The following is a 13,756-nucleotide window of genomic DNA, read 5'->3' as shown; positions in this document are numbered from 1 at the left end:
GTGGGCTGGTTTTGGGTCATGAATTCCAAAGACAGACGTTTTCTGGCCTCTTAAGAGTTAAAACTGAGATACATTTAATTATGTTGGGAAATTTTGGAAGGTTCCTGTTTAATGCAAAAAATTACCGGATGCACTCCCTTACTCAGGTGCCAGGCTTAGTTCCTAAGGACCAAATGTCTAAATGCTTGGGACCAGCACCGGCCTCGGGAGGCGAGATTTTGGCATTGGCTTATGTCTCTGAATTAGTGCTCCAGGACTCCACTTTCCTCTTGGAATTGTCCTTACTTCCACAGAAGCCCAGTTATGTGCCTAAAGAAGTTTAAAAATTTCTATGCAGCATTTCAGGTGTTTTGTAATGCTCTAGCTTAAGGATATCTTATTCACTCTATTGTCAGAAATTAAAGACTTAATTCATTTTTGAGAGCATATGGAGTTTTGGTTTGGGGAAAATAACTTTTTGACCTTTTGCCCGTGACAAGACAAAACAAAACTCTCATAATATGACTGAGAGACACTGTGCAATAACACAAGATTCATTTTATTCTCTGTTGTCGGAGGTATAGCTCTGTAAGGGCTCTGAGAAGTTAAGTCAGGAAGATAGAGCTATTGACATCCATGTAAAATAACTCAGCAAAAAAAACTGCAGAGTATAGCCTAATATTTCATTGAATTAAAAGGTATGGTGAATATCTAAATGTGTAAGTATAAATACATATATGTAATATTTTACTAACCTTTGATAAATAGCTGTGCCAACACCATCTTCTTGATTTTATGCCAATAATTTCACCTTCAGGAAGATTTTCCTTTCTTCCCAGTTTTGCAAATCTGGTTGAACTTTTTAGATAGAGGATACCATTTATTAAAAAAAATATCCCATCACGGGATAGGTTCACATCAGACACATTGCTTCTTTCTTCGTCAGTCAGGATGTTTGGAGGCACTCTGATGCTGGTCCAAGTACGAAATGAATCGTTGGTTTGAAAGGTCTCCATATCGGCTACCAGAACAATAGATGATGGAGCACAGGTATCCCAGACTATCATTAACTGACTACCAAGCGGTGAAGTGATTGGTAAAAAGCCAGGAACCTCAGGTATTGTGAACCAAGGAAAGCCCAGCAGGAAAAGGATGTCTGCAACAAAGCAATCTTGAAAAGTCACCTGATTTCCTCTGATCTCTTTTATTATATCCTTTCCTGACATTGGTAGTGAGATATGCCAGGCCCTAAGAAGAGAACAGAAAGGATAAGAATTACATGGTCTCTTTCTCAGCTCCCATCCATCTTGCAAAGTGCTGGCATTTATCATCTTTAAAACTTTAAAATTTTTTTTATCAAGATAAACCTGGGTAAAGTAAATCAAATAGTACTAAAGTGCTACCCATTTCTCCTTGTTCTTCACTCTTGTTTCCAAAGGAGAACAATCTTTTTTTAAAATAAATAAATGTTTTTTATTGATATCAGAGAGGAAAGAGGGGGTAGAGCTAGAAACATCCAGGATGAGAGAGAATTGTCAATCAGCTGCCTTCTGCCCGCCCCCTACTGGCAATGGAGCCCACAACCTGGGCATGTGCCTTCACCAGGAATCAAACCATGATCTGGTTCATAGGCTGACGCTCAACCACCGAGCACCACTGACTGGGTGAAGGAGAACAACCTTGACTCTTAATGCCCCTTCATATTCTCAAATAAACATCCTTATACTGCTTCTTAATGTGATTTTTACATATTGGTTTCTTATATGACAGATGAAACAGTATCTCCCATAGTGTATACCTACTGATGCATCATCTTTTCTTGCAAATGTCACAATGTTTAGCTAAATCTATAGTGTTTATATTGTTACTAATATGCATATATTGTTTACTACGGAGCCAGTTATTATGCTCATTGTTTTCTTTGATAAATATATATTTACAATATTTTCCCTAGAGTTAACATTTTATTTTGAAAATTTGTTTAGTGTTCTAACTTTTCCAATAGGTAGCTGAAATGGCCCTTCATAATGGTTTCCATGTGGTGAATGCAGAGGTAATCTAGCACTTGTTTGCTGGGATTTCCCTTCATTTCTCTCTGGGTTGAAGCACCATTTACTGGGTCCAATACTTTGATCTTGTTTTGCTAACACATATTCTTCAGTAAGTACTCTTTGCCAAAGTGCACGTGAAAATAAAGTTTTTGAGATCCTGAAATCCCAAAATATCTTTAACACATTTGTTTGATAGTTTGTCTGGGCAGAGACTTCAGAGCTTGGACGGCCTTTTCTCCAGTCTGTTTGTATTTAGGGTTACTAATGAGAATGACACCTTGATCCTTGTTACTTAAATGGCTTGCCTTTCCATACGTTTTTAGGGGCTTCCCTTCTTTTCTTGGTATCCTAAAATTTGACAGGGCTGGGTCTTATCTTTTGAAGTGGACACAGAGGAATTCGTGAAAACAAGCACTCGGACATATATCTTAGAAGTCAAGGAGAGTTCTGAGGAGCGTTTCTCAGCAGGCCCACCCGGACACATCAGGCTGCAGATGGTCAGTAAATGCTTCTTTAGTTTCCTATTTCCTCAATGAACACACACTTGGGTTGGTGGTGATGGCATTCTGCCCACTCAGAATGAGGTCCTGCCAGGTCAAGAGGACCCCATGTTGGAGTAATTGTAGGGTTGTCATCAAGCCTCTATGTCCTAAGGCACGCCACCATGAAAATCAGTGCAACTCTGATTTTTACAAACCACACCTCTGACTCTAACATCTGTTTCAAGTACAATTACAAAAAAATCACCAGTACCATGCTGTTACATTGTCCACTGGCTATAATAATCTCATACTAAGGTGAACACCTACCTGTGTAGTAGTCACCCAGATCCAGACTCAGAACATTCCAATACCTTGGAAAGTTAATCTATGTCTCTCCCTCCCCCTTCTCTACCTGCTACAGGCCTATTTTGTGTTTCCATTTGTGTCCACATTCCTGTGCTTTTAAAAACTAGTTTTGCCAGATGTATGTCTTACTAAATCATAGAGAATGCAAGAAAAATCCACTAGTATAGCGACTTCCAAATCCCTCTGTCAGTGATGGACAGATCTAGAAGGCAGAAAATCAGTAAAGACATAGTTGAAGGAAAAACACCATCAAACAACTGATCTAATTGGTTTAAAGACTACTTCATCCAACAACGGCAAAATACATTCTCCTCAAGCCCACATATGACATTCACCAAGATAGACCATATCCTGGGTCATAAAACACTCATCGATACTTCTATCTCCCTCTCCCTCTCCCTTCCTCTCTCTCTAAAAATCAATAAAAACATATTTAAAAAATAGAAATTGTACAAATTCAGCTCTCAAAACACAATACAGTTAAACTAGAAGTCAATAACAGAAATATAGCTAAAATAATCCCTATGCATTTGGAGATTAAACAGTACACTTTAAAATAACACGCAGTTAAGAAAGAAATCTCAAGTGAAATTTTAAGTAGTTCAAACTAAATGAAAATACAACTTACCAAAATTTGGGGAATGAAGTGAAAGCAGTGTTTAGAGGGAAATTTATAGCATCAAATGCATGTATTAGAAAAGAAAAATATCTAAAATAAATAATCTAAGTTTTCATCTTAGGGAGCTAGAGAAAGAAAAGCATTATAAACCTAAAGGTAGAAGAAGAAAAGTAATAAAAATTAGAACACAAATCAATAAATGGAAAACAAAAACAATGGAGAAACTCAATAAGAAAAGCTGGTTCTTTGTAAAGTTCAATAAAATTGATAAACTTTCCAGTTGAGCTAAGAAAAAAAGAGAAAGGACATAATAAACTAAGATCACAGATGAAAGTGAGGCCATCATTATTGATTTCATGGGCATTAAAGGATAAGAAAATAATACTATTAACAGTTCTATGCCCATAAATTTGATAACTTAGAGGAAATGGACCAATTGAAAGACAATCTATCAAAATCATATAAGGAGAAATTGTTCATGTGAATAGGGATATATCTGTTAAAGAAAATTGATAAATAATTAATAACCTTCCAAAACAAAAAGCAGCAGGCCCAGATGGGTTCGCTGGTAAATTCTAACATTTAAGGAACAAGTTATGCCAATTCTCTACAATCTCTTCTAGAAAATAGAAGCAGAGGGAATATTTCCCAACTCATTTTATGAGGCAAGTATTACCCTAATACCACAATCAGGTAAACACATTACCAATAAAGCTACAGACATGGTGAATCCAACAATGTGTAAAAATAATTATGTATGGTGACCAAATGGGACTTATTCCAGTTATGTACATATGGTTCAACATTTAAAAATCAACTAATGTAATCTATCACCTCAAGGTTAAGGAAGAAAAAGCATATAATCATATCAATAAATGGCATAAAAAGCATTTGACAAAATCCACCACTCATTCAGGATAAAAACTCTCAGCAAACTAGCAACAGAGGGGAACTTCCTCAACTTGATTAAGAAGCATCTACAAAAAAAATACCAAGAGCATAATGATGATGAACTATATCTTCTCCTCCTAATAACAGGGACAGAGCAAAATGTCTCTTCTTTCTACACCTATTCAACATCATATTAGAAGTACATATTGTATTTTTTAGTTATAAGCTCCTTAACCTGTGCCTAGGTGGTACAACAGATTAAGAAAGGCTCACGATAACTTGCCAACTTAACAGTAACAGATTTTACTTCTCAAGTGGAATTTGTGATGCGCAGTTACGTGTATGTGGTGGCACAACTGTGACATCGGTAGGAAACATTTTAAGGTATTGCCAGGATGTGCCACCATCCTGAAGGTTTAGCTCTTAATACAATTGTGAGAATAGAATCCAGGAGTGTGACTGGCATTTTCTGAGTTGGTAACTAGTTCTCATTATCACTTTTTTATTCTTATTTTTTGTATCATAAAATAATCTACTTGGAAGTTACACATCAGATATTCCATGAAATTTTTCCAGGGTTTTAAAATCCCTTTTGGATTTTAAAACCAAGATGGCGGCATAGGTAAACACCGGAGTTTGAAACCTCGAACAACCAATTCAAAAATACAACTAAAAGATGGATCTGACATCATCCAGAACCACAGGAAGGCCGGCTGAGTGGAAGTTCTACAACCAGGAGGAAAGAGAAAAACATACCGAGACTCAGAGGAGGTGCAGTGCTGAAGTACAATACTAAGGTGCGGAGTGCATGCGGAGCAGGCTGGCGGCTGAGGGCGCGGTTGTCGTTTTCAATCGGGAGGGAGTCTCAGGCTCTGAGCTCCACTTCCAGGTGAGTCTCTAGGGACCCAGACTCATACGGGAGAAGTGGGACTGTCTGGCATCGCTCAGAACCCTAGGGCAGCTTTCTCTCCGAGGGGCTTGCAGCGATTACTGGGACATTGAGAAGCAGAGCCTCTGAGGGCAAGACTGAGAGCAGCCATAATTGCTAACCCCGCCCTGTTGATCCGGTGGGACCCGCCCCGCCCAAGCCCTGCAGGGAGACTTTTGCTGGATAGCCTCAGGCAAAGGCTAGATTAGCACCTCCCTAGAGATCCAGAAGCCAGGAAGCCCAGAGGTCAGAGTGGGACCATCCAGTTTGCAGCTCTGTGGAACCATAAGAGACACTCTCAGGGGGCAGACTCAGTGAGCACCAAAGCCCCATCAAAGCAAGTCTAGCCCCAGAGGGGTGTCTCCAGCACAGAAGTTCTCCCACTGCAGACACAGCCAATTGGCCTGGAGGTCAATTCCTCACAGTGATAACTACAACAATCAAGGCTTAACTACAACAAGACTGTGCACAAAGCCCACAAGGGGGTGCACCAAGAGTGTCTACCTCAGGTAATTGGGACAATTACGAAGAAAGGCACTCTACCGACACAGGGAAGCATAAAAAATGCCGAGACAAAGAAACAGGACACAAACAACAGAATTGGAGGAAAGCAAACTGTTGGATATAGAGTTCAAAACCACACTTTTAAGGTCTTTCAAGAACTGTTTAGAAGCTACTGATAAATTTAATAAGGCCCTCGAAAAGACTGGTGAGACCGCCGATAAATGTAGTGAGATCTTCAAGAAGACTGGTGAGACCGCCGATAAATGTAGTGAGGTCCTCAAGAAATCTAATGAGACCCTTGATGTTGTGATAAAGAACCAACTAGAAATTAAGCATACACTGACTGAAATAAAGAATATTATACAGACTCCCAACAGCAGACCAAAGGGTCGCAAGATTCAAATCAAAGATTTGAAATACGAAGAAGCAAAAAACACCCAACCAGAAAAGCAAAATGAAAAAAGAATCCAAAAATATGAAGATAGTATAAGGAGCCTCTGGGACAACTTCAAGCATACCAACATCCGAATTATAGGGGTGCCAGAAGATGAGAGAGGACAAAAGATTGAAAACCTATTTGAAGAAATAATGACAGAAAACTTCCCCTACCTGGTGAAAGAAATAGACTTCCAAGTCCAGGAAGCACAGAGAACCCCAAACAAAAGGAATCCAAAGAGGACCACACCAAGACACATCATAATTAAAATGCCAAGAGCAAAAGACAAAGAGAGAATCCTAAAAGCAGCAAGAGAAAGAAAATCAGTTACCTACAAGGGAGTACCCATACGACTGTCAGCTGATTTCTCAACAGAAACTTTGCAGGCCAGACGGGAGTGGCAAGAAATATTCAAAGTGATGAATAGCAAGAACCTAAAACCAAGACTACTTTATCCAGCAAAGCTATCATTCAGAAGTGAAGGCCAGCTAAAGAGCTTCACAGATAAGAAAAAGCTAAAGGAGTTCATCACCACCAAACCAGTAGTATATGAAATGCTGAAAGGTATCCTTTAAGAAGAGGAAGAAGAAGAAAAAGGTAAAGATACAAATTATGAACAACAAATACACATCTATCAACAAGTGAATCTAAAAATCAAGTGAATAAATAATCTGATGAACAGTAAAAAAATTAAATAAATAAAATAAAATAAAATCCCTTTTGCTTTGTCTCTGATACTTATTTTACTGAATTATACAGATGAATTTTATATTTGAAATTTTAAAAATTAAATACCCATCCTCCAGTTTTTCATCTGCATAATATATTCTTCTCTTCAGAAATGTATGTATGGCTGGCTTCTGTCCCAAAGTGGCAAAAAGCTTTGTAAGTACAAAGGAATTCTGGAAAAAAAAATTATTTTTACTCTTTTCACAGCCAAATTTACTTGGAAATTACATCATGTTATATTGCATCGATTATTTTAGTTAAGTCACTTTATAAATTTACCTCATTTTCAATGTGCCGGTTTCTTTTTTTCTACCATCTGGCCCCCTTCCCCATTAGAATTTTATGAATTATAATGAAATCATAATACAATTTTCAATATGTTGAATATACCATGCACAATCAGAATACTGAATGAACTGAGACTATGAGGACCCCTAAATAAATACCCTTAATTTTACTATCAATGGAATACATAATGGAGCTTCTAAAACTAATCTCTTAGAATTATTTCTACATGAGTCACCTCCAAAGCAACATTCTCTTTCAAGGCAGGTTTCAAATGATATCTGGAGAGTTTAACAGAAATTCTCTCCATAATAGACAGATATGACATGCTCCCTCTTTTTCACAGAGATTTAAGGAGCAGCTGAATTGACTGGAATTATCCCTAATAAAGTATTTTTAGAATAGAGACAATAGTTTTATTATGGGGAATCCCTAGAACTAAAAAAATCAGATGAGGGTGAGTCTAGAATTCCGTAGCTCCCTTCTGCCCTAATCCTCCAATAATGCTCCTGTTTGATTTTCTAGAAATATGTTAACCACCTACAAAGGAGCCTTTGAGGTTGCCATGATGAGCCTCAGTAAGGGTGTCGTCATTGGGACTATGCAGCGGTTCTCAACCTGTGAGTCGGGACCCCTTTGGCGGTTGAAGGACCCTTTCACAGGGGTCGCCTAAATACATCCTGCATATCAGATATTTACATGACGATTCCTAACAGTAGCAACATTACAGTTATGAAGTAGCAAGGAAAATAACTTTATGGTTGGGTCACAGCATGAGGAACTGTATTTAAAGGGACAGAAGGTTGAGAACCACTGCACTATAGGGTCACCCAATAGGAGGATTCAACCTATTTTGAAGAGTAAGTATGGGGGTCAGGGAAGGCCTCCTTGAGGAACACACATTTAATGATTTTGATAGAGAAATATAGGTTTGCCTGGGAAATAAAGAATCATATATATTTTTCTTTTGTTTGTGAAAATCGTATTCACTATTCAGAATTTTAAAGGTAACTATCTTTCATATAACGGTAAAGGCAAAGAGTAAATGAAACATTCTTAATGTAGCTTGGATTAGATGGAAATAAAATATTATAAGCAACACACACAACAAGATGATAGAAAAAGGGACAGGCCAAGAAAAAGTTAGGACAATCATGTCCACAAACTTACAAACATTTTTCATTAAAAGGGTGGTTCATGGTCATTAAAGGTAATTTTATAAATATAGAAAAATTACCACATAGAAATTACCAAAAATATAAAAACACATGGAGTATATTTTCTTAGGATTTATCAAATGTAGGCTACTGGTATATATTCATGTTATATAAACAGAAATTTATATAAATGATAGCATGATATTCCACTGAGTGAATTATTATCATTGACTTAACAATCCCCTATTGGACATTTAGGTAGTTTTATTTTTTCACTATTGCTAATATTATTGCCATGAACACCATTAGATATATAGTCTTTTCCATAGTTAAGACTATTTCTCTTTGGATGTATATATATATATATATATATATTTTTTTTTTTCAGAGAGGAAGCGAGAGGTGGAAGAGGAGGAGAAAGAGGAGGGGAAGGGGGGAGAGAGAGAGAGAGAGAGAGAGAGAGAGAGAGAGAGAGAGAGAGAGAGAGAGAGAGAGAGAATATGAATCATCAATGATGGGAGAGAATCATTGATTGGCTGCCTCCTGAATGCCCCCTACTGGGGATCGATCCTGAAACCTCGATCCCGAAACCCAGGCATGTGACCTGACCTCCTGGTTCATAGGTAAACGCTCAACCACTGAGCCATGCCAGCCAGGTAGGACTATTTCTCTTTTGATTAGATCTTGGAAGTGTGATTACTAGGTAAAACATTATGAATACTACATATTATCAAAATGATTTCTAAAAGGACTATGACAATTTACTTCATTATTAGTAATGTATAAGAGAATAAATTTCACTATGCTAGTGTGAACTTTTGCATTATTATTTTTTAAAGTATTTTTCTAGTTGTAACATAAATATCTGCCTTTGTGTCTCCGCTTATGCAACTGCTCATATCCTTTCTTCTCTACTCACACTGTAGGCTTCAAGTCAGGTATCTGCCTCCAAGATGCCTGCCATGATCAAATCAGGATGTTTTCACATGAGTAGTTTGAGGGAATTATTTTAATGCTACAATTTTGATAAATCATACACAAAATAATTCTGGCAAAATGTAAATTGTCTTTTTGGGTTTTCATCAGACAACGTGTAATGTGCCTAAGAGACACCCAAGTCCTAACTATCCCTGACTCTTCATTCTTCTTTCTCTTCCATAAACATCTCTGACTGAACTGTAAATAATCCCCAATGTTTAACGCATTTTGAACCTCAACCCATCTCTGACTCAATAAGAGACTGAACAGGTTTTTGAAAGATGACTTCAAGATAGATGCTCAATGAACACCTATAAAGCACTTTAAAGAACAGCTTCTTCATGAATAATGAGGTGCACAGAAATTGCAAAAAAAATGCTCAGAAAAGAATTCTAAAGGAAAATTGATAATTATAGAGATAGAGCATAAACTCAACTTAGTGGATAATTAAAATGTATTTAGTTAGTTCTGGGCCACTTAAAATAAATTATTCACAGCCCTTAAAAAAGAAATGTAGCATATTATTTTATCTAGGATAATGTTTCCACCTACTAGTGATGGCACAACTGCATTCCATAGCAACTCATTTGGGTCAGCATTTTCTGGATCGTATACCCATATCTTGATAATCTACAAAACAAAATGTTTGCATTTCTTTAATTTTGGACAAATTTCATTTTTAGTTGTAGCAAAACATAACCATAAAAATGTTTATATTTATTTTAAAAACTTCAATTATCTCATATTTTTTAAAAACTCAAAGCATTATGTGTTGTTTTTAAGTAAGTGAAACAACTCAAAGACATACGAAGGAAGAGTTAATAATATTCCTCTAAACACCTGAGGTAATTTTAAAACTTCATAGGAATGCTTATCTATCTTTCTCTGAACTCACAAATAGACACAGCGCCCCACCCCACACACTCACACACATTTTACAAAGATGAAGTCACACTACAAAGGTTATTTGTAGCTTTCTTTACTACTTGATACACCATGGCCACCTCACTAGCTGTAGGTCTAATTCTTTCCTTTCTTGTTTATAAATTTAGCACCATGTGGGGAGAATGGTTTCAGCTCCTCCCTCTCCCACGGGTTGGAATCTTCACTTTCCAGCTGCAGAAACATCACCCCAGTCTACTAGGGATTATATTGTGTCTAATACCCTTAGCTCAGAATTCAAGCTTATATCTTTGGCTTTTAATTCTTTAACTATTTCTGACCAATAGAAAACTCCTTTACTTGTTTTTAAATTCTATACACACACACGTACCTGTATAATGTAAAAGGCGGTACTAGCATTATATAAACATATTTTCTTTTTAAAAAAATGTTTTATTGATTTCAGAAAGAGGAAGGAAAAGGGAGAGAAACATCAATGATGAGAGAGAATCATTGATTGGCTGCCTTCTGCATGCCCCCTTACTGGGGACTTGAACCATGTTCTCCTGGTTCATGGGTTTACCGTCAACCACTGAGCTACATTGGCTGGGCCAGACATAATATTTTCTAAAAGGCATTTCTGTGTTTTTTGAGTGAGGTGGAGGTTATTCTGCATTATTTGGGCATGTAATATGTATTCTACTTCTAGAAGTTTCTATTTTCTATATTTAAATTCCTTATTCACAAATAATACTCTCTCTTGCTTTTTCATGCAAGAGTTATAACCGTAATAAAACATTGCATGATGTGAACTGGACTTAGGACAGGAGTATAAACAGACACATTCAACCATCTGGATGCGATATAGGAAGCTTATTTACTATTATTATTTTTACTGCATCTTTTTCTAGTAAATCACTGCTTTTAGAAAATTAAAATATAGTGCTTTACCTTCCAAATATTATCACCTGATTTCAATTTAAAAATTTTGACCGTATCTATCATATATAATCATCCTCTCATCCATATGTTAAAGAACTTTGAACTCAAGACATTTATTGTCTTAAAAATTATTGAGCATTCCATAAAGCTTTTGTCTTATGTGGGTTATGTTCATCAATATGTATGATATAACAAAATTAAAAATATTTATTAATTTGTTTTAAAAGTAAGATAAACATATTTACATGTTAACAGAACCAACATGTTTTTATGAAAAAAATAACTATTTTCCAAACAAAAAAATAGTAAGAAGAATGGTTGTTTAACATTACAAAATCTTTTTAATATCTTGCTTCATAGAATAGCTGGATTTTCCTCTATGTTCCTGCATCAAGCTGCTGTATGCGTTGTTCTGGTGAAAGCATATTGGGAGAATCTGTCCTCATGCAGATATGAAGTTGGAAAAAGGTAGACCTCCTGAGAAAGCCTGCGCCCTAAGGATCCTCAAACCATCCCTAGTACCACGCTCTACGCACATTTTGTTGAAAAATTAGTTTGGAAAATTCCTCTTCTGGTAATTATGGAAGATAAGAGAGAAATAGTATAGTAGTGACATATGAAGGATGTATGAAATTTAAAAAAGAAAACTTACCTGGGTCAAATTCTGATGGAAAGAACTGTTGGGAAAAAGAGGAATCATATGTTAGTAAACAGCATGCTAAATATTAGTTTGAATACTTTACTTTCAATATACATAACTAAATCTTAGAGTATTCCCTTTATATCCCAATAGAGATAAATTATTATGAGCTAAATGTAATAAAAGCCACATCTGGCTCTGGCTGAGTAGCTCAGTTGGTTAGAGTGTCATCCCGATATGCCAAAGTTGTGGGTTTGATTTCTGGCCAAGGGCACATCCAAGAAACAACCAATAGACACAAACAATAGTATGTGATGGCCAGAGGGAAGGGTAGGAACTGGGTGGAGGTAGGCAAAAGGGAGGGAAATGGGGAAATATTTAATAGTGTCAACAATATAAAGTAAAAAAAAAATCAACCAATAAATGCATAAATAAGTGGAATAACAAATCAAAGTTTCGCTTCCCCCACCCCCCAAAAAGCTACATATGTCTAAAATTAAATATAATTATGACTCTCATGTGTCTTCACAGAGGCTGAGGGGCCTGAATCTGCATGCTTCCTTAACAACAGTGCACATTCCCATAGCCAAGATGCATGACTAATCTTTTAAAATCTGACATCATCACTTCACATCTGCAGCAACAGAAAAGCTCAACAGAACCAAAGGATGGTTCTCTGAAGAGGCTAATGAGATAGCTTTACCCCTAGGACGAACAAGGAAACAGAAGGGAGACACAAATAAAAATGTTACAAAGGTAAGACATGAATCACTGCACCGATCTCAGAGGTTAAACAAAAATAAGAGGACATTATAGACAACTTTATGACATTGAAATTTATACTAGAATTGCTAACTGAAGACACAGTAAATTTCCAGAAAAATACTACTGGTGAAAATGGACTTTACAAGAATAAAAATTCCAAACTAGCAAACTAGCCATTAAATTAGGAAATCTTCCACATCCTCTCACCACAAAAAGAATCCAGATTCAAGTGGATTTCTATGCAAGTTTCCATCAAATACTCAAGGAATAAACATTTCCTATCTTACACAAAATCTCTTAGAGGAAAGAAAAAAAAATGACTAATAACTTAAGTGATGAGTCCAGCATAGTCTTGGTACCAAAAGTAGAAAAGGATGGTATGAGGGGAGAAAAATCACAGGCCAACCCTCAACGCCACTCCTGAATATTCACACACACACACACACACACACACACACACACACACACACACACACAACACTAAACAAAATATTAGCAAACAAGGGAGTATAGAATCTTCTATTACCATCTTGATGTTTCTACATTAAACCCTGTCTTTAAACATATTAAAAAATATTAGCAAACAAAATCTGTCAATATATATGAAAGAGAATTCATCAATACTAAATTGGATTATTCTAGAAATACAGGGTCAGTTTAAAATAGAAGCCCTAACTGGTTTGGCTCAGTGGATAGAGCGTCAGCCTGCAGACTCAATGGTCCCAGGTTCAATTCCGGTCAAGGGCATGTACCTTGGTTGCGGGCACATCCCCAGTAGGGAGTGTGCAGGAGGCAGCTGATAGATGTTTCTCTCTCATCAATGTTTCTAACGCTTTATCCCTCTCCCTTACTCTCTGTAAAAAATCAATAAAATATATTTTAAAATAGAAATATTAGTGACTATTATTCGCCCAATAAACATAGTAAAGGAGAAAAGCCATATTAACTTTTAAGTGGAAACAAAAAAAAACTTTAAATAAATTTCAATGCCAATTCATAAGAAAAATTCACCGCTAACTGGAATAAAAGGAAATTTCCTTAACTTGTAGCCTGTAACAAATATACAAAATAATGAAATGATGACAACCTTCCTTTAACATCAGAAATAAAACAAGGAGGACT

General features: G+C 36.5%; 1 protein-coding gene across 1 annotated transcript in view; it reads right to left on the bottom strand.

Annotated features, from left to right (window-relative positions):
* LOC132222372 (cation channel sperm-associated auxiliary subunit epsilon-like) overlaps positions 1–13,756 on the bottom strand; it is an 87,704-nt gene that overhangs the window by 58,174 nt on the left and 15,774 nt on the right. The window contains exons 6-9 of the mRNA XM_059677266.1: positions 11,882–11,906; positions 9,958–10,035; positions 7,052–7,158; positions 735–1,227 (exon numbers count right to left, since the gene is read on the bottom strand). Coding sequence (XP_059533249.1) covers positions 735–1,227; positions 7,052–7,158; positions 9,958–10,035; positions 11,882–11,906 — 703 coding nt within the window. The remainder of the gene's footprint in view (positions 1–734; positions 1,228–7,051; positions 7,159–9,957; positions 10,036–11,881; positions 11,907–13,756) is intronic.

The sequence above is a fragment of the Myotis daubentonii genome, chromosome 20 (genome assembly GCF_963259705.1).
Source record: "Myotis daubentonii chromosome 20, mMyoDau2.1, whole genome shotgun sequence".
Lineage (NCBI taxonomy): Eukaryota > Metazoa > Chordata > Mammalia > Chiroptera > Vespertilionidae > Myotis > Myotis daubentonii.
This window is presented reverse-complemented; position numbering and strand designations above follow the sequence as displayed.